Source organism: Papilio machaon, chromosome 17 (assembly GCF_912999745.1).
Source record: "Papilio machaon chromosome 17, ilPapMach1.1, whole genome shotgun sequence".
Lineage (NCBI taxonomy): Eukaryota > Metazoa > Arthropoda > Insecta > Lepidoptera > Papilionidae > Papilio > Papilio machaon.
Window position 1 is genome coordinate 4559362 of NC_060002.1, and position 18921 is coordinate 4578282.

General features: G+C 35.4%; 1 protein-coding gene across 2 annotated transcripts; it reads left to right on the forward strand.

The window, feature by feature from the left end:
• The first annotated feature begins 1284 nt into the window (after window positions 1–1284).
• LOC106721449 (zinc finger FYVE domain-containing protein 26 homolog) lies at window positions 1285–17719 on the forward strand. 2 transcript variants are annotated; one of them, XM_045681771.1, is made up of 18 exons: window positions 1285–1310; window positions 2373–2458; window positions 2566–4231; window positions 4412–4530; window positions 6975–8684; window positions 8802–8900; window positions 9304–10116; window positions 10734–11008; window positions 11260–11394; window positions 12069–12196; window positions 12449–12457; window positions 12637–13058; window positions 13381–13851; window positions 14534–14759; window positions 15036–15333; window positions 15568–15702; window positions 16133–16259; window positions 16909–17719. In XM_045681771.1, the coding sequence occupies exons 2-18, from the start codon at window positions 2393–2395 to the stop codon at window positions 17077–17079; spliced, it is 6870 nt and encodes a 2289-aa protein (XP_045537727.1). In that variant the 5' UTR covers window positions 1285–1310; window positions 2373–2392; the 3' UTR covers window positions 17080–17719. The 2 variants fall into 2 exon arrangements, with proteins under 2 accessions (XP_045537727.1, XP_045537728.1); XM_045681772.1 differs by lacking the exon at window positions 12449–12457.
• The last annotated feature ends 1202 nt before the right edge of the window (window positions 17720–18921 follow it).

Here is an 18921-nt window from a genome sequence, read left to right on the forward strand (position 1 = left end):
CTAAGCATTCTCTACCTACACAATAAATTTGAAACGTCTTCGTGCATGATTGCCATATTTAATTCGTAATAAAAGAAAAATCGATTTGTAACTTTCGATTCCGACATTGAAATATTTATTTCAAAAAAAGTATTAACTCTCAAACGATTTCTGTTTTCTCTCAATCACTCTATTACCATTCTCTTCCTACACAATAAATTTGAAACGGCCAAGTGCATGATTGCCATAATTATTTCGGAAAAAAAGGAAAATCGATTAGTAACTTTCGATTCCGACATTGAAATATATATTTCAGGAAAAGTATTCACTCTCAAACGATTTCTCTTTTCTCTCAATCACTCTCTTACCATTCTCTACCTACACAGTAAATTTGAAACGTCCAAGTGCATGATTGCCATATTTAATTCGGAAAAAAATGAAAATCGATTTGTAACTTTCGATGCCCAGAATTAAAATATTTATTACAGAAAAAGTAAAAACTCTCAAACGGTTTTTCTTTTCTCTTAATGTCTCTCAAACGACTCTCTAACGATTCGCATTGAAAAAAATAAAAAAAAGTAAAGTGAGGGGGCCAACTTCACACTAGAATTTGAAATTGTTTTTACGGAGAAAGTAGGAACTCTCAAACGATATTTCTTTTCTCTCAAACCCTCTCAAACGATTCTCAAACGATTTGCGTAAAAAAAAGTTAAAAAAATTAAAGTGAGGGGGCCAACTTCACGGAGGTCTGTATAGTTAGGCTGCCTGTCCATTGACGCGGAGAGAGGCAGCGGAGCTGAGCTAGCGAGTATTGCGGAGCGGAGTAACGGACTGTGCGGAGCTAGGCCCAATATCCAATATCCCAATATCCCATACCCCCGCCCCCGAGACCGGGCCGTTTCCCCGCCGCGCCGCGCCGGCTCACTCGGCTGCCCCGCTCCGCCGCCCCGCTCCGCCGCCTCGCACCGCTACCTCGCACCGCTACCACGCACCGCTTCCGAAAATGTATGAATTTTTAAACTAGCTCGCAAATCCCTTTCCACTAAAGCGGAGCGGAGATTTCATGCAATCCTATTGGTTAATATTTCTTCGTTTCTCCGCTCCGCTGCCCCTCTCCGCGTCAATGGACAGGCAGCCTTAGCCTTCTCGGTATATTTATTCTTTGTCTACCTTGTCAGTGTCAACTGTCAATGTCAATTCATGTCAACAAAGAGGTTTTGGTTGTTTGTTTTGTAATATTAAGTGGAATTACTGTTTTTTAATCGTATATTTGTTTATATGTAAAGTTAATAACATATTCATTTTTCTCTTATATCATATTTTTATAAATGGTAAGTAGTATAACATTTTGTTCAATCAAATACCTCTGTTTAACATTGTTACGATTCAGATGCCTTTGCTATTCAGTTTTATTGTACTTTTATTTTAAAGCATTTCCGTGTAATTTGTAAATAGTATGTACTTCGTAAACAGTAGTTTATCAAGACTGTTACTGTATTATGTTAGTAACTAAAAAAATAAGTCTCATGCACTTGATTTAGGGCTATAGAGTATATTTAGGGCTTTCGTTTTTCTTATAAATCTTACTATACTTATTACTAATGAGGAAGTAATCGTATCATGGTGAAAGTGAATATTATGAATCAATTTAACAATTGAAAGAACAAATGGACCTGTGCATGGAACCCCAATTGGTCATAAATATTTATTTTTTCTTAACTCAAAAATTCTTATTAAAAAAATATCTTGATCTTAATAAGTTTTATTCGTTAGGGATTTTGACAACCAAAAATTAAACAACAGTTTCAAACAATAACACTTACGTAGAATGTTAAGTAATAATAATTTATTGATATTTATTAATAAAAATTTCTTTGAAGGACTTATCTTGTATATACAATGTTGTGTTACTAATGGCATTTACATTATATGAGATAAAGTCAAATTGAAATAAACATGTCATTATTATAACTGCCTCTAAGATAATTATCATTTATATTAATAAATATTAAATAAAAACTTGGTGTTTGTGGAAAATTTAATGAATTTAGAATAATAAAAGATTAACAGACTTATGCCTATATAGTCTTAAGTATATAAATGAATCTTATATATTTACCCATGTAGTATGCTACTGCTGTTGAACTGTGACAACGGAACCACAGTAATTGCACTATTCTTTGTTAATATGTGTGAGAAGCGGTACACATGCTGCTACATTTGGTACTATTTAAAGTCATTCCTATAGTAAATATTCCTATCTTTAATGCATATAATATAATACATGGTCTCTGATCATAAAATAATAATTAATTACTTGACATAATTATCTGTTAAAACAACAAAGAACATTCCAGAACTATCATGTTATTGAAGACTCTTGTTTGTTCCAGATATTTTTAGAACTGGCAACATGAGGGAAGAAGAATTAAAATATCTTCTTTACCTTCTTGATGATTTAAATGAAACTGTTTTTGAAGTAAGTATTTTATATTCGCGTTTTTATATGTATGATACTATAGTAGTAGTTTGAGAGGTATAAATATAATTTTATATTTTTCTGTTTTAAAAAAATATCTTTTATAGGAAATTTTACAAATCTTCAATGATGCTGAAGAATTGAAACCTTGCAAAGACTTATCATACGAAACAACTGAATTCTTTAAAAGAAACCTTAGAAGTAATCCTGTAACCACATCAGAGATTCTCAAATATATACAAGAACAAAAATGTGAAAATAATTCAAATATAGATAAAATACAAGCATTATATTTAGATGTTTTAAAACATGAATTAACAATTTACAATAATACAGATAGATTAGTCACCTTATTGTCATTGGTAAGGTTAAGTGACAAATTCTTGCCTCAATTCATAAATGAAGTACTCAAACCTCTATCAGAAGAACCACTAAGACAATACAGAAAGCAAATTTTGCTCAGTCTCATACCCCAAGATAGACCTGAAATTTTAAGAACAATTTCGGAGTTTATGCATAAAAATGAGCCACAGAAGGAATTTAAATTGACACCAGAATATATGCTTGAATTATGCTATCAAGATAAAACACACTGGTTGCTAAAAGCAGCCGAAATATACAAAGAGCAATTGCACGATATGAAAAATGTTACATTCAAAATAAACAATTTCACTAAACAGATTATTATCATGGTGCTTATTGACCTCACTAATTGTCCTGAAAGCTATGATTTACCATCTCTAGTCCACCAATTAACTAATATATTTTCAATCCTAGAAGCGTATACAACAACAGACAACCAGTTACAATTTTATATAACTGAAATTAAAAGAGAATTAACGGTCATTAAATTTTGTCTAGAGAACAATTGCAAAATTATGACCACATCTATTTTAAGTCAGGTCTTAACACAAAGCGCTTTAACTGTTATATCCCAGGTGTGCAGGCTCTCCAAAATAGATAGGTATAAAGTATCAAGACTGTTAAATACAAACAACGACTTTATAACAGAGCTAGTGACATTGAGTGATAAAACAATTATGAAAAGCCAAAAACCATTTAGCGCTAACTGGGACACATCAACATATAACAGTTACTGTGCAATCACGAAAGTAATAGACACTATATTAAATTCTACTGAAGGAATAGAAAATACTCAAGACATGAATGTGTCTTTAGAAGATATCAAACGTCTAATTCTATCGATCCAACCTCTGCATTACTGCATTGAAGTAATAGAGACAATCTATTCTTGTTTATTTCTTCGCTACGAATATTTCTCGTGCTACGAACACACGCAAGATTTACCTTGCGGAACACATTCTGAATGCTCCTACTTTTATTCAAAAAAACAAAACAAGCAATCAAAAACATTCAATAGCTCAAGTACTGGATTCATGTGTAACTCGTTTACAACTCAAGTTATTTTGAACACGTTAAAAATCTGCCTAGAGACATTAGCTGAGAGAAAAGAGAATAAGTATGAGGATGTTGCTCCAAATATATCAGCGAGGTTTCAAAAAATGATTCAAGTGGCAAATCATTCGATATGGAAGTTGCAACTGGTATCGACTCTCTCTCCCGACACTAGTCCGTTGCAATTAAGACTGTGCTTAGACTATGTAGAGGTAGACCACAGCAGTGATGATGAAGATCGGGAATTGGAAATAAAGGCAACGAGAAGAAAGCCAAAAGTTAGAAGACGACACACTAATCCCAGACCGGACGCAGAGCACGCTCTACTCGCGTCTACTCTCTCAGCGACGGATGACGGTATGTTACAAATTGTTGTTTAGGATGCGCCAAAAATCAAATGAAAATGGATATTTGTAATTTCATCTGGTGTTGAATAAGTTAGAAGAGATTGTCACAATATTTCTAATCTCATTGTATCATCTAAAATAAAGCTATTTATCTTTTGTTTTTTAATATTGATGTGTTTATATTTTTCAGCATATGTCACGAAGGAAAATAGCATTGACTTCATATCTATAATGTTGGCTAAACCCAATTGCTTAGTGGCGCTTGCACTTTATCATAACGACTTTCCAAAGGCGAATCAAATTCTAGAGGTAAGAATTCGTATACAATTAATCATTTCTCTCGTTCCAAATATTTCTTGTTTTATATAGTTCTTATAATATGGCCAAACTTCTCATAGCTTTCTTTTTCGCGATCAGTCGCTTCGTAGCAAATAACTCCGGAGTTGGGTACATTTAAAACACCAGGTGGGTTCATGACGTAGTATTGTTTAGCGTCCTGTATAGTACGCTGCGGTTGCAACAGCTTGCAACATAAACAGCAACAACACCAGCCTGTTATACATAGTTAACTTAGAGAGGAAGCCACATATTGTGGGTTCATTGTAAAAATCTTTATTTTATATAAAAAGGAATTGGCCGAAATAGCGAACCGACCGTTGCCCATAGATATCCTTTCCTAATAAGTGAAAGGTGGGAAGGGAAAGAGGACTAAAATTAGGCCTCCAGCATCAGACGAAACACGTAATTGTTTCCACTTTACGCCTGTCTTCTGTTTGGTCGTGGTATTTCACCGGTTGATCCGGCCCATTCATGCACTGTTCTATCTAAATTTAGGGTCGTGTGCCGTCCATATAACATATCTGTAAGGCCCTTTTCAACCAATCTATGATCGTAGTACCCTTAGTATAGTAATACTTCCAAAGATGCGTCATGTTTGGATACATATTTATATTATGGGAAGAAAAAGATGAAGAACAGAAGGCGTAAAACACAAACTGATAGAATTCTGTCATAAAAATCAAGCCCTTGCTTTATCCTTTCGTATCCGTATCCTTATATTTTGAATACTGGTTCTACTTTTAGTTGTATATCAGTTCTAGATAGTTGATAGTTTACCTTTAGTACACCATAGAGGCACGGCTAGAACTAGATAAATGACCAGCCATATCCTTAAAGTGTTCCAGAGCCGTGCCATTATTACTTTCGGAGATTGTCTTAACGTTTCATTGATTATGCACATTACATCATTAACTGCGATGTGACTTGCGTCTCCATCTGTATAAATAATTCTTGTTAATGCAAGTAAAATGATTAGGGCGAGTAAAATAATTACACGATGTGCTCGAAGCCTCGAACTTCGTTACGTTGATACGATATACATACTGCTGAATTATGTATATTTGATAACCAGTTTACATATTCCATTCCAGCGGTCGAATCCAGCACTGAATTATGACTGGAAAAATGTAAACCAATCCTAAAATAGTGTGGGTTTAGATTTTTCCAGTTGTAATCCAGCGCTAGATTGGTTCGCTTGTCTGGAACAATGTGAACTTGGCATGTTTTTTTTTCATCAACCAACTTACCGTTTGTAACGATTTCGCCATTATTATCCGATCCGATGTAGTCATTTAAAAGTTCATCGTAGTCATAATCTATCTCCTTAGCTGACACAGTGATATCTCTTTTATGAACAATGTGGTTTGTTGTCTGAAATATTTAGCATACATGTTAGTGTACATGAGCTCATCTTGAGATGGTATTCCTCCTCGTTCATCCATCGTCGTTATTATTTTAAAAGCATTTTCCCGTGACTTCGACCGCCCAGAATAAAAAAGAGTTCGTCGAGACTATGTTCTATATCTGTGCCAAATTTTATTAACATGTGTGTTGTCGTGGAGTAATCGAGTTAATCAAACTTATGCCACGGGAACATAGGTAGCTTAGGTCTGTTCTACATCAATACCAAATTTCACAGAGATCTGGTAGGTCGTTTTGGAGATATGTACTTTCTAACAAACATATCATCTTTCCATCCATGTATCTAAACTTTCGCATTTATAATAGTAAGATTAGTAAGATACTTACATTTTCAACAGATGTAGTGTTGTGTTTATCAGACATCTTTAAAATATAATTGTCAACGTCTGGTATTTCTTCAGCGGGCGGTGTATTTGTAGTTTTATAATATTCTTCTTCGGCTATTCTATAAAAATAAAAATTTTCAAAAATTCTGTCCTTTCATTCTAAATCCGAGCCGACAACAGAACATATCACAAATTATTTACAAATAACATTTTAAGAAAAAATTACACCTTTACTTAAGGCTGTAATTATAGAAAAAAAATTAATAAGTTCAATAAAACTGCATCAGCATTACTTATTCAGGTCAAATAGCATTTCATTGATATTTTCTCTATTTATATCCTTAACATCGATCATTTCATAATCATCGGGGCTTAAAAATTTCTCGATAGAGTAAACTGCGCTGTCTTTCATTAGAATGTTAAATGAATCTTCAAAGTTATGACACTTTACACTCGTAAATAACATTAATATAAATATATTTCTCTTTATCATGTTAATCTCAACCTTAGAAATATATAAAGACAGAAATATCTTTAAAGTAAAAGTCACACATCGGGATGTCAATGCGACTTTTATTTTATAAAAGTTTTGACATTTAAGATGTTTTTAAGGTTTAATATGTTTTTTATTATTTCTGAATTGTGTAATCTATTAATTAATTTCAGATGTTCGATTTGGCTGATTCAGAAATTGCAACAGAAGTACAATTCACGGAGCAATTACGACATCTGGTAGCAAAAATTAAAAACATAATTTGCTACAGAGATAACATACGATATCCGTCTAAAGAACTGTCTGCGTTGTCTGTCGTATCTACAGAAGTGATGGGTCTCGTGGAAGGATTTCTTTCATCGAATCGAGCGCCTAATTCCTTCGACATTATGGAACTGGGTGCACGTCATCCACACCTACAACTGTACAATCACCAGAACGCACCTTTCATAAATGCTGTAGATATATTGCTGAGTAGCGGACTCAACAGAGAAATTACCTACGGCCTTATCAATGTAGTCGAAAGAAAACTGGCCGAAGTTAGATGCAGCACCGATGTCTCTGCCGTGAAGAAAACTAACTACATTCGTTTCGTCGAGGATGTTGCCAGTGTTACTTTCGAAATATTCGGCAACACTGAAAAGTCATTCGATTTCGTCGACAACATCTGCGGATTGATCACCGACTGTCGGATACCCATCAAACATAAGGAATTCTGCAAATTGAATCAACTATCGAAGGAATTACGGCAATCATGTCAGGATCTTGACGATGTTGTCAATCCGAATCGAGGATCATACGACGAGAATCTATTACAGAAATATCATCAAATATACATGAATGTCGTTGCCGCTTCAGACAAAGACATATGCAATATCGCTGAGGTATCCCACAATGGGAACAAAAAGACGAGAGTTCATTATCTGAGAATGTGTTACATGTACACAAAATCCGTCTCACAGTTGGAGCAGGAAGATAACCGCTCGACGGACTCCGGCGCAGACGCTCCTTACTTCTTCATTTTGGAGCGACATCTACACGACATTTTCGGAAACATGATCAACAACAAAGATATTCCTGTCACATATTTGGAACCGATTTGTAAAAAGTTGAACGTCAATCTCATACCAAAGCTTATATTAAACTTTTGTCCCTCAATTACGTTAGTGGGACCCCACAAAGAGGCTACCGAAGAGAATTTTAACAATTTACTACAAGTCGTATACGACTTTAAGAACCCTGAGGAGAATCTATTTCTGGAGCCAACAGCAAACTTTGCTCCACTACCGAGGTCACCTGACACACAATGTCTCACATACATTGTGTTACATAATTGGGTGCTAGCACATATCATAAAGAAAATTCATACATCTCTAAATGAGAGCAGCATGCAACAGAGTATGGACGCTCGAACTAAATGCTTGAACAAATACATGGATCTAGGAAGATTTGATCGCACGAAAGTATTATTCGATGGTAACAAATATTTGGCATCACTTCATACGACTATTGATTTGGACAAACTATTTTTGTTCATGCCTAGATTGTTAGAATCGGGTAAAATCCTCCAATGTTTGAAGATTATTGACTCACTATCCGAAAGGCAATTAATGTGCAGTCCAAATTTACTCAATCTAAGAGATTTGATTCTATTCAAATTAGCGACGAATCCCAAAATGAGCAATAACTGGAAGCATTGCCAGCATTTGAAATGTCCCGAACTGAAGTTAGATTTGATTCTCAACAACTTGAACAGTTGGCCTGCAGAGGGCGCTACGGAAGTACTGGATTATTTGAGATTCATTTTAGATCCTATCGCAGTTGAGGAAGGTTTGTATGAGAAATGCAGCGACTGGATTGTGAAAATACCTTTATACGAACAGGTAATATTATTTGAATAGTTGAAGGAATAACTTAAGTTGTCATTGAAGTTGAAAAAATACCATTTAGTTGTTGTTGTCCACCTGTAAAAAAAAATTTCGCTGTGTTAATTATTACAGATAGCAACAATCATGGGAGTTGGCCACTGGTATAATATATATGAGATGTCCATACAAAATCCTGAAACAATAATCGACATATTAGTGGACAGCCAACAGGTAAGAGTATATTAAATTTAATCCTCAAAAGTAAGAAATTATGTATGTATGTATGAATATGGAACATTCTTACTATTTCTTACTTTAAACACACATTTTCTTAACATTTTCTTAACTTATCAGTAATTTTTTTTACGTTTTTATTTTAATACTAGCTTTTGATCGTGGCTTTGCCATCACATCAAAAAAAGTAACTGTAGTAAAAAATATAGCCTATGTTACTCAGGCATAATGCAACCTTCTAATGACAAAAGAATTTTTGAAATCGATCCAGTAGTTTTTTGGTTTATTCATTACATACAAAAATACAAATCCTTTCTCTTTATAGTTATCCATTGTATTTCATACGACTTTATCAATTTCCTTTTTATGTTATCTATTTTTATTCATATTGTAATTTCAGTTCAAGCTATGTTTAGAATGGGCGGATGTTCACGATGTATCAGAAAACATGAAGAATTTGATCATAGTGAATCTTTTGCGACAACTCTTCGAATACACGAATCAAGCCACGCCCGATATGATACGAGAACTACTTACACGTCTCTGTCCCTCACAAGCCACAGACCTTATAAAAGAAGAGATGGCCAAAGTACGCAACGTTGATATACTTCAAGTATGCGTCGACTACATTTCAGAAAATTCCTACGACTGGAAATCCTTCGAAAACATTAAAGTCGGTTTACAAATTATGCTCGGGATAAATCCGAATTTGAGAAACGCGTTCTGGGAACTAATAGAAAATCCTCTATTGATGATCGAACAGTTTCTAATGAATGGAAAATTAGAAATCCTAACTGATGTCATAAATAAAATAGCACCGAATCTAAAGAAAGATCCGAGCGGTGATAACCTTTATTATAATATAAAATGTATTGAGACATTGGTGATATCTCGGAATGCTGTCGATGCGCTCCTGCGGTATTACGCTGAGAAAGCATTAGATATGAGGAATCCTAGAACCGTATCGCCTTCACCGTTGAAGCCGTGGGACGATTCACTTCTGCAGTCTATAGATTCGATAAACCTGGAGGCAGCGTCTCGTCCGTTCCTGATGCCGGAGCAGGTGCCCAGCAAGGAGCAGTGGGTGGAGGATCACACGACGGACCGCTGTATGATGTGCAAGATCTCTATCTTCTCTATGATCATACGCAGACATCACTGTCGCCGCTGTGGACGTCTCGTCTGCCACGCCTGCTCCAGACACCGCATGCACGTAAGAATCTTACTAATATTATAAATGTAAAAGTTTAGATGGATGGATGGATGTTTTGTTTGAAAGTATCTCCGGAACAGCTCAACGGATCTTGATGAAATTTGGTACAAATGTAGAACATAGTCTGGAAAAAACACACAGGTTACTTTTTAATTTTTTCTTAATTTATGACAACTAGTTATGTTAGAAATGTACTCTGTAATCTTGACGGCTCTTAAATTCGCGTGTGTCGCTGCGCAGAATATAATTTTAGTTATGTTAGATCGAAGTGGGATGCGGGTGGAGAGCACTGCGCAGCGCACCGATGATCTTGACCCGTCATGATATTTGAAAAGAGTTATACTATACATTTTTTTTACTTAAACACAACATTGGTCAGTGAATAAAGACTTATCTATCTATGTATACTATACATTCTGACTCATTCAGAACATTTTCCTTTGACTAAAATATTTATTCCGTGGTTAAAAAAATAGATAAGATTTTTCTATATAAGAAAGAGCCAAGTTATGATAGCAATGTGCGCTATTAGAAAATGTCAGGCGACGTCGAGGTACAAAGTATAAATTTTCAAATGGTACATTTATTCATGAAGTTAATATTTTGTATTCTTCTAGGTCCCAACATACCCCAGTGGTGTGAAGTTCCGTGTGTGCGACGACTGTTATACACAAACGATGAACCGGCGGCCGAACACCGACCAGGATAACTTGATCCTCAGCAGCCACTCGGACTCCGCGGGCAGCGCGGTCACCTGCATGGACTGGTGCCTCTCCACCAGCGCGGAGAAGAACGAAGCCGTCCGCACTGAATTTAGCTACGAGTTCACGCCAAATGTTACCCTTTGTCTCACCATTATGAAGATGCATTCACCTAATTTGGATTATCCTAGGTGCGTTCGTAAAAATTATATAAGTCGTTAGTCCCATTTATTATAAAACAGTTAGCGATGTCCCGCGACTTCGTTCAGATAAATTAAGCGGTCCAGCCGTTCCGGAGATTACCCAGAACAAACGCGGCCTTGCGGATATAAATCAGACAGACGGACGAAATATTTAAAATAAACATGTTTTTTTTGTTCGATAGACATACAGACACACCAATTTTATTAGTTGTATATATTTAGATAATTACAATATTCAGATTCTTATTGGACCGGAGCGATGAGGTGGCTCGTGAGCTAACAAAGGGTGGGGACGCGCGCCTTCTTGTGCAAGCGAGACGCTCCCTGCTGCTCGCAGCCGCGGAACTGTACTCGCGCACGCCGCAAGAGAAAGCGTAAGAAATCATTCATCATCAGCTCACTATAGGTCCCCACTGAGGGGCTCGGAGCCTACCCTAAGTTAGGGATGACTAGACCATAGTCAAACCAACCAACGAAATTAGGTTAATTTCTTCTCAGATATGTGCAGGTTGCATCACGATGTTTTCCTTCACCGTTAGAACGTCGGATAAATGTACATGTGTAAATCTAAAAAACACATTGGTACATGGTGGGATTCGAACCCAAGACCTGCAGATTGCGAATCAAGTGCTTAACACCTGAGCCACCAATGCTCAGAATTAGAATTAATTACGTACTTTAAAAAGCGTGAAAAAATATTTAACTACATCAGAAGTTCTTATTTTGATGTGATCGATTATTGTTTTTGGAAATAATTCTCATTGTTTCAACGTGTATTATTACAACGTGTATTAATGTCTAAACAAATTATATTTAAATAAGAAACAAATAGTCACTAAGGGAGACATTTACCGTGGGTTTCTGAGACCAAAGTCACTATATAAAACATATCGAGATCCCTGTGACAAAACAGAGATATATAACTATATGTTTTAAAAGGAGACTTTGGTCAATCCACATTTAGTGTACTACACTAAGGAATACCTCCCCCTGAGTGTGGCATTTAGTTTAAGTATCACAAGTCTTTAGTAACGTTGTTGTGTGTCAGTGGTGGGTCTCGAGTGTCGGAGGCGGGCGCAGCGCACGCGGCTCGCTGTCTGGCGCACGCGGACGCCATCGCCACTCTCGTGCGTCACCAGGCTCATCACCTCATGCCGCACCACCACGCACATCCCAGTCAGTATTACATTAATACTACCCGACCACGGTAACATGACACTTCACTACGCACATGACACTTCAATACGTACATGACACTTCACTACGCACACGTCATACTCACGACGGACAATTCTAAACTGCCGTTTAATTAAAGTCTGACTATCTTTGCTGCCTTATTTCATAGTAGAATTTCTTTCGTTTCTATTTAAACTTTTTTTTATATTTTGCAACATATCTAACGTTTTGTTTTGCTTTTGCCTTTTCGAGGAGCCTCCGGTAAGTAAGTAAATGTAGTTTTAAAACAAAACCAGTAATAAAGCGCCTTCCAAGTATGTATGTATTCGTTTGCTTAGAGCTAGAGTAAAAAGATAAATTAGTAAAGTTTTAAATTTTATATTACTCTACAGTTTATGCAATAAATTATCAGTTTTGTTCTTTTATACCATTTATTTTAGGTCAAATAGTCCGATCACTTTTGGAAGCTGAAAAATGGGAACTGGCTTTAGAAATAGCGACAAAGTCAGGTCTTCCTAGAAACAGCGTACTCGCCGCGTGGGGTAAAGCGTGTCTTAAAGCCGGTTGTTTCAAAGAAGCCCGTAAGAAATTCGCACATTGCTTCAAAAACACTTTCAATGTACCAATAGACGAAGACTTCGAGTATGGGAAAGAAGCTTCGGAGACACAATTTGTGAACAAACGTGTGACTACAATGAGAATGTTAGATAGAACAGGGTCAATGTCTAGTATACAATCTGAAGGAAGATCTGAAGGAAGGTCCCGCACTAATCCGCCATTACTTAACGAAATTATAAACATACTAGAAGATATGAATTATCCTGTCAATCAACAGCTGTTAAATAAAGCTGAAACTATTAAGGTATGTATTTATGCATTTAAAAATATTAAAAAAAAAAACAGAAATATTTAATTATTCAAATATAAGTGCTAACAACTAAGTAATGAGGGCCTATCACGAATATTTTCGACACGCGCCTTCGTAACGTCATTGACTAAATATGTCAAAATGAAATTAGTTCAAATTTTTATTCAAATTTTTTCGACGTCGTTACAAAAACGGTGTCATGAATATTCATGCTAGGCCCTCAGTATAAATGTTTGGGTAAAATTTCAAGTCTAGTATCTAGTCTATCTAGTCTATCTAGAATACAAATGATTTTTTTTTTGTAATAAATTTTCAGAACACAAACGCAAAACTAGCAACAATGAATACGAGTAGAAAGAAAATACCTATCACTGAACCCGCTTTAAATATAATGCACACATTAGCAAGCGTAAAGAAAATAAAACAAGGTGATTACAGTGACTTCCAAACAGCTACACTACCGGCTAAGAAATCACTAGCTCAAGGTCTTTTGAGACGAAATAATAATCACCAAGAACCTAAAATCGATCACCAATATAAAAGACTAGATCCATTCTTCTACAAAGAATGTGTATACTACCTCACAAACTACGGTTCTCATGTCGCAAACATAATTTTCTATATGAAACATAGCGATATGGCCGAAGTTATGAGATATTGTTACGATAATATGGTCGACAAAGAAACATTTACGGAAGCAGTGTATATGGAGTGCCTTAAAAAAGATAAAGTCAATGAAATGCTGAAAGCCATGGGCGATATGGACAGTACGTTGGAAATGTGGGCTGTAAGTTTTATTAATTTACCATAAAAATGCAAATTAGTGTATAGAGTACTAGCTGTCGCCCACGACTTCGTCCGCGCGGAATTAAAAATTAAAGTAAGAAGTAGTATGTGTTCTTCCAGACTATGTTCTAAATCCGTGTGAAATTTCATCAAGATCCCTTGAGCCGTTTAAACTTTTGCATTTATAAGATGAAATACTATCTTACTAATATTATAAATGCGAATGTATAGATCAGTGATTGTCAAACTTATTTCTTTCACCGCCCCCTTCGAAAATCAATTATATTTCAGAGCCCCCTAATTTTTATTCAGCCCTAAAACTTAAAAACCACAATTTCATAACTTTAATTAATTTCAATGCCCCCCGTTTTTTGGGCCTCTTATCGACCCCTCCTAGGTTTCAAACGCCTCCAAGGGGGCGTTATCGCCCACTTTGGGAAACACTGGTATAGATGGATGGATGGATGTTTGTTTGAAGTTATCTCCGGAACAGCTCAACGGATCTTGATGAAATTTGGTACAAATGTAGATCTGGAAGAACACATAGCCTACTTGTTTTTTTTTTATTCCTTTCGTGGGCGACTGCTAGTTAAATATATATATATTGTTTGTTGAATAAGAGAAACCCAAAATGCATTAAAATGTATGTGATTTAATTTAAGTTTATTTTGTTGATGTACCAGGAGTACATAATGCACATCTGCCGCACATTAGAAAGTAGCAAGCGTATAGAGGCGCTGTACTCGCTGCAGTGCGGCACGGGGCAGCACGCGCGCGCCGCGGCCACGTGCGCGTTGTTGTACGCGCGTCGCACGCCGCGTGCCGCGCCCGCTGCCACACTGCTCGCGCGCCACCACCACCTCGCCAACGCGCTACACCATCTCTCACAGTGTGTGCCCACCGCTACCAGTTAGTACTGCTTTTATCCAGTTTAATCCGGTTTTGTAAACTAGTGAAAGTTTTCTTTCAGATATAAAATTGTCCAGGAAATTTAAAATAAAAGTAGTAAAATCTAATTACCGCATTCAAAGTCACTTAATGTGAGCTTAAGCAGTTTTTTAATGCTTATTTTTTAGGAAATCTGACTCTGAGTGTGGCAGTAAATTATTTCGTTCAATGGATATCTTAAATTTTTATTACTGTATCATGGTAAATCTTTGTTCTCAAGTTATTCCTAATTTCCAGAGATAAATGATCCGAAATCGCTGCAGTTCAACCTTGACAAAGCGACCATAGATAATCTTATGACTACTATAACGAGACAGATGGAACTGAGCAAGTATCTGGCCGCTTGTGAAGCGAGCAATAGATTAAACGAGAAAGTGTTCACAGAAGTGATACCGATGCAGAGTGCACAAACGAGTAATACGACTGACTTCAGACCTCTCACTCTATTCGGATCCAATACAGATAAAATAAGACTCGTCGCCATAGTACTGGCCACAGGACCGACGATCGAAAGCGGATTCGATTTGGCGTTCAAGTATGATTCTATTTTATTTTTTTTAATTTATTACAGATAATTTCGTACTTTAGACCATAGATAAACGAGAGTAACGTTTTTTGTTTTTATATCTCACTGAAACTGTTTATATTTTATTGCTTTTCCATATTTGAAATTATTTATTTACTTTATGACTAAGTAATAAAAAAGACATTTTATTCGCCATATATGTTTTTATTATCTGTTACATCTCTTGTTATCGATACTTTTTAGGATTATCACAGAACATAAATTGGATTCTATGAACATATACACTCACGTGGCCAAATATTTAGTGAACACAGACAGATTTATGGAAGTCAAGACATTAGCTAAATGTATAAGAAATTCCAAAGAGACTGCAGCCAAGTAAGTATTTTTAATTTCAGATTTATTAAAACGAACCTAATTTTTTAATCTTAACTAACGGATATTCTATTAGACTGTTAATGCTTACTATGCGTTTCAAAAAGATTGTAACGTAAAACATATTATATAGCCCAAAAGACATATTATGTTGGTTTTTTACGTGTTATTTTCCTGCTAGGTGTCACCCGCGACTCCGTCCGCGCGGAATTAAAAAAGAAACATAATAAGTAGCCTATGTGTTCTTCCAGACTATCTTGTACATTTATGCCAAATTTCATCAAGATCCGTTGTTCCGTTTCGGAGATACCTTCAAACAAACATCCATCCATCCAAACATTCGCATTTATAATATTAGTAAGATTATTGTCCGTAAACTAACTTTACAGATATATTATACGTTTCAATATAAAAGATATGTGTCATATTGCAGCTTGATGAGTGATCAGGTGTTGGAGTGGGGGGTAGGTGCTGTGGTGGCGCGGTGTGAGGCGCGCGGTCAGCTGCACGACGAGCAGGCAGAGCTGCTGATCGCGGACGTACACAGCGTACCTATAAAGGTATACTTTAATACCTCACTTACATTTAACTTACAATTCAATACGATTTAAGGTCTTTCAAGAAACGAGCATTTCTTTTAAATGCAACGCATTTGCATTTTGGTGTTGCGAATGTCTATGGTCGACGTTTGCCTCAATGTCTTTTAAAAAAAACTTACGATAGCTGTCACTTTTACACAAATGTCATATAGTGTTGTAGTATTTCGCGCCATTACATAATTTTTTATGGAATTTACTATATCTATGGATCGAATATATCTCCGTTCAGATCATAAATTAAGTAAAATTACAAGACTTTTTTATGAGCTAATCATGTCATAATTTGCTATTTTAGCTTTAAAGATTGTGATTGATTCTCTCTGAGGTATTCTCCTATGGTCTGCTGTAGAAATTAGCTATGTTTTTCTTTTGTATTTATAAAATAAGGTCATCTATATATTTAGCAAAGTCCGGTGCCCAGGGCGCCGAACAGGAAGGGGCGCCACAGGTCTACGAGTAACACAGTCTCATTATAACTTTATTCCTCCACTAAATGCATGGTAAAAAAGCGTAGAAATGTCGAATAGGGCTAAAATCGTTATTGAATTAGGTTTAATTTATACTTCATGGCTGACCACACGGCACCTCTAACTGTATATACATATATTAGATATCATGCTACTTGACGTGTCGCAACGTGAGCAGCGCGTACATCCTGGCAGCTAGACATGAGCGCACCAGCGAGCTGCGCCGCGTACTGCAGGAGGCGGAGAGGCTCGGCAACGACCACGTGCGCAACGCATGCCTCAAGCGACTAACCAACAAGAATCTATTGCACTAGGACAGATAAGGGGGGTGTAGGGAGGGGCAGCTACCTTTGAAAATAGAAAAATGTCAACTAGATATGAAAAACTACTTCAAATAAAACCATAATAATGGTAGCTGTCCACCTTTCTCCTAGAACTAGCCTAGATCATCGTCTGGCAACACCCACGAGTGGAAACTGGTCTCAAATGCCAACGATTCAATATTGTTTGTAGACACAATAGTTTCGAAGATTTACGTTGCCTAGGAATGGGCTTAAGGTGACAATTTGCTGCACGATAGTCGATCATAAGCAGGAAGGGAATTTTTTTCTTTGACTGTTCATTTATCCGACGTTCTGCTGGTGAAGGAAAACATCGTGTTGCAATCTGCACAGAGAAATTGTAAGATGTGTGCGAAGTTAAGTCAACTGACGCGCACTGGGCCATTGACTCCTATTACTTCTTTTGAGCCCCTCAATTATAACATAAATATATGAGTTAAGATTTGATTTGAAATTTTGAATTTTGCTCAACTATGCCAACATTAAATTTTTGTCCCAAACTTATCCTAAAGGAGCTTATATTTAAAATTTTCCTTATTTAGTTCCAATTTTTCAATGGCTGCTTAGATACATGTGATTTTTATACAAGAAAAGGTGGTCAAAGAATAATCCGTCTCTAAATTTCTCTAAAATAGCGCTCTCAGACAAGCTAAAGAGATAGATTCGTACTATTTTATTAGATTACGTTCTTATGATGAGTTTTAAAATATAATTGTCAAAGATTAAAATTAAATATATTTTGTAATAAATATATATATATAATCGATGTTAATTTTAAAATGTGCTTCCAATTAATTTTATATAATTGTGAAATATCGGACATGTAGCTTTAAGTTTTCTTTAAGCATATAATAGTTTATGTTTACGACTTGGTTTCGTTAATTTGTTGTTTATAATAATGGCCTCTTACTAGGCAGTATGGTCGAAAGACTATAGCCTGCGCCATGGGCGAAAAAAAAAAAATGGCCTCTTACCATTTACAGAATATAAAATCATGGCCAAAAATAATATTTACCCATGTATGTTATTAAAACCTATATTGAGATAAGAAATAAACAACTATAGTTATTATGTCTATGGGCGCAAAATTAATTTAATATAGTTGGTGCTACCATTATTAAAAAATGCAATTTTTTTATAAAATTTTCAAACTGGTAACATTGAATTGTCAAATGTATTTTAATGTAGATACTTTTTTAAATTTTATTGTACTCTTAATGTTATGAATGGGTCTTAATTAATTTTATTGTAATTGGTTTAAAGTTTGGAAAACAGTATTAAAATTATTTTTATTTGCAATAAGAGGCAGTGTTACATCAATATGTATACAACTACTCTATTTTCAATAAACATATATTACTGTTTTTTTTTTAATTATAATACTCTAAATATTAAAATGGAAGTATCAAAGTTTTAAATGTTGTAGTTTTTGATATTATTTAGTATGCAAATAAGATAAAAAAAATAAACCATTGAAAAACTTTTAACTAATTTAATGCATGTTGGTCTCATATTGTGATAATTATATGTTTAAATGACAATATACTGAATTGATGCATCTCATCTATATTTATATTTTTTTGTAATCGTCTTTCTCTACATTTTAGTTTAATTAGATTCCTTGTCAGACATTATTTTAAATCAAATAAAATTGCTTGTTACCAAAACTGTTTTTAAATTATAGTTATTTTTTTAGAGTTTAAAAACTTGTGTGTGCCAATTTGGTTGATTTTAATTTTTAATGACTAATGATATAACATTTCTTCATTTGTTTCTTATTGGATTTGAAGTTTATGAAAAAAACTATGTTTTGCC

What these genes read in the sequence shown, in the direction of transcription:
- LOC106721449 (XM_045681771.1), top strand. Translation starts at nt 2,393, where the DNA reads ATGAGGGAAGAAGAATTAAAATATCTTCTTTACCTTCTTGATGATTTA. An exon ending in CCTAATTTGGATTATCCTAG is followed by an intron (nt 11,009 to 11,259) that starts GTGCGTTCGTAA and finishes TACAATATTCAG; the next exon opens with ATTCTTATTGGACCGGAGCG. An exon ending in GGATTCGATTTGGCGTTCAA is followed by an intron (nt 15,334 to 15,567) that starts GTATGATTCTAT and finishes GATACTTTTTAG; the next exon opens with GATTATCACAGAACATAAAT.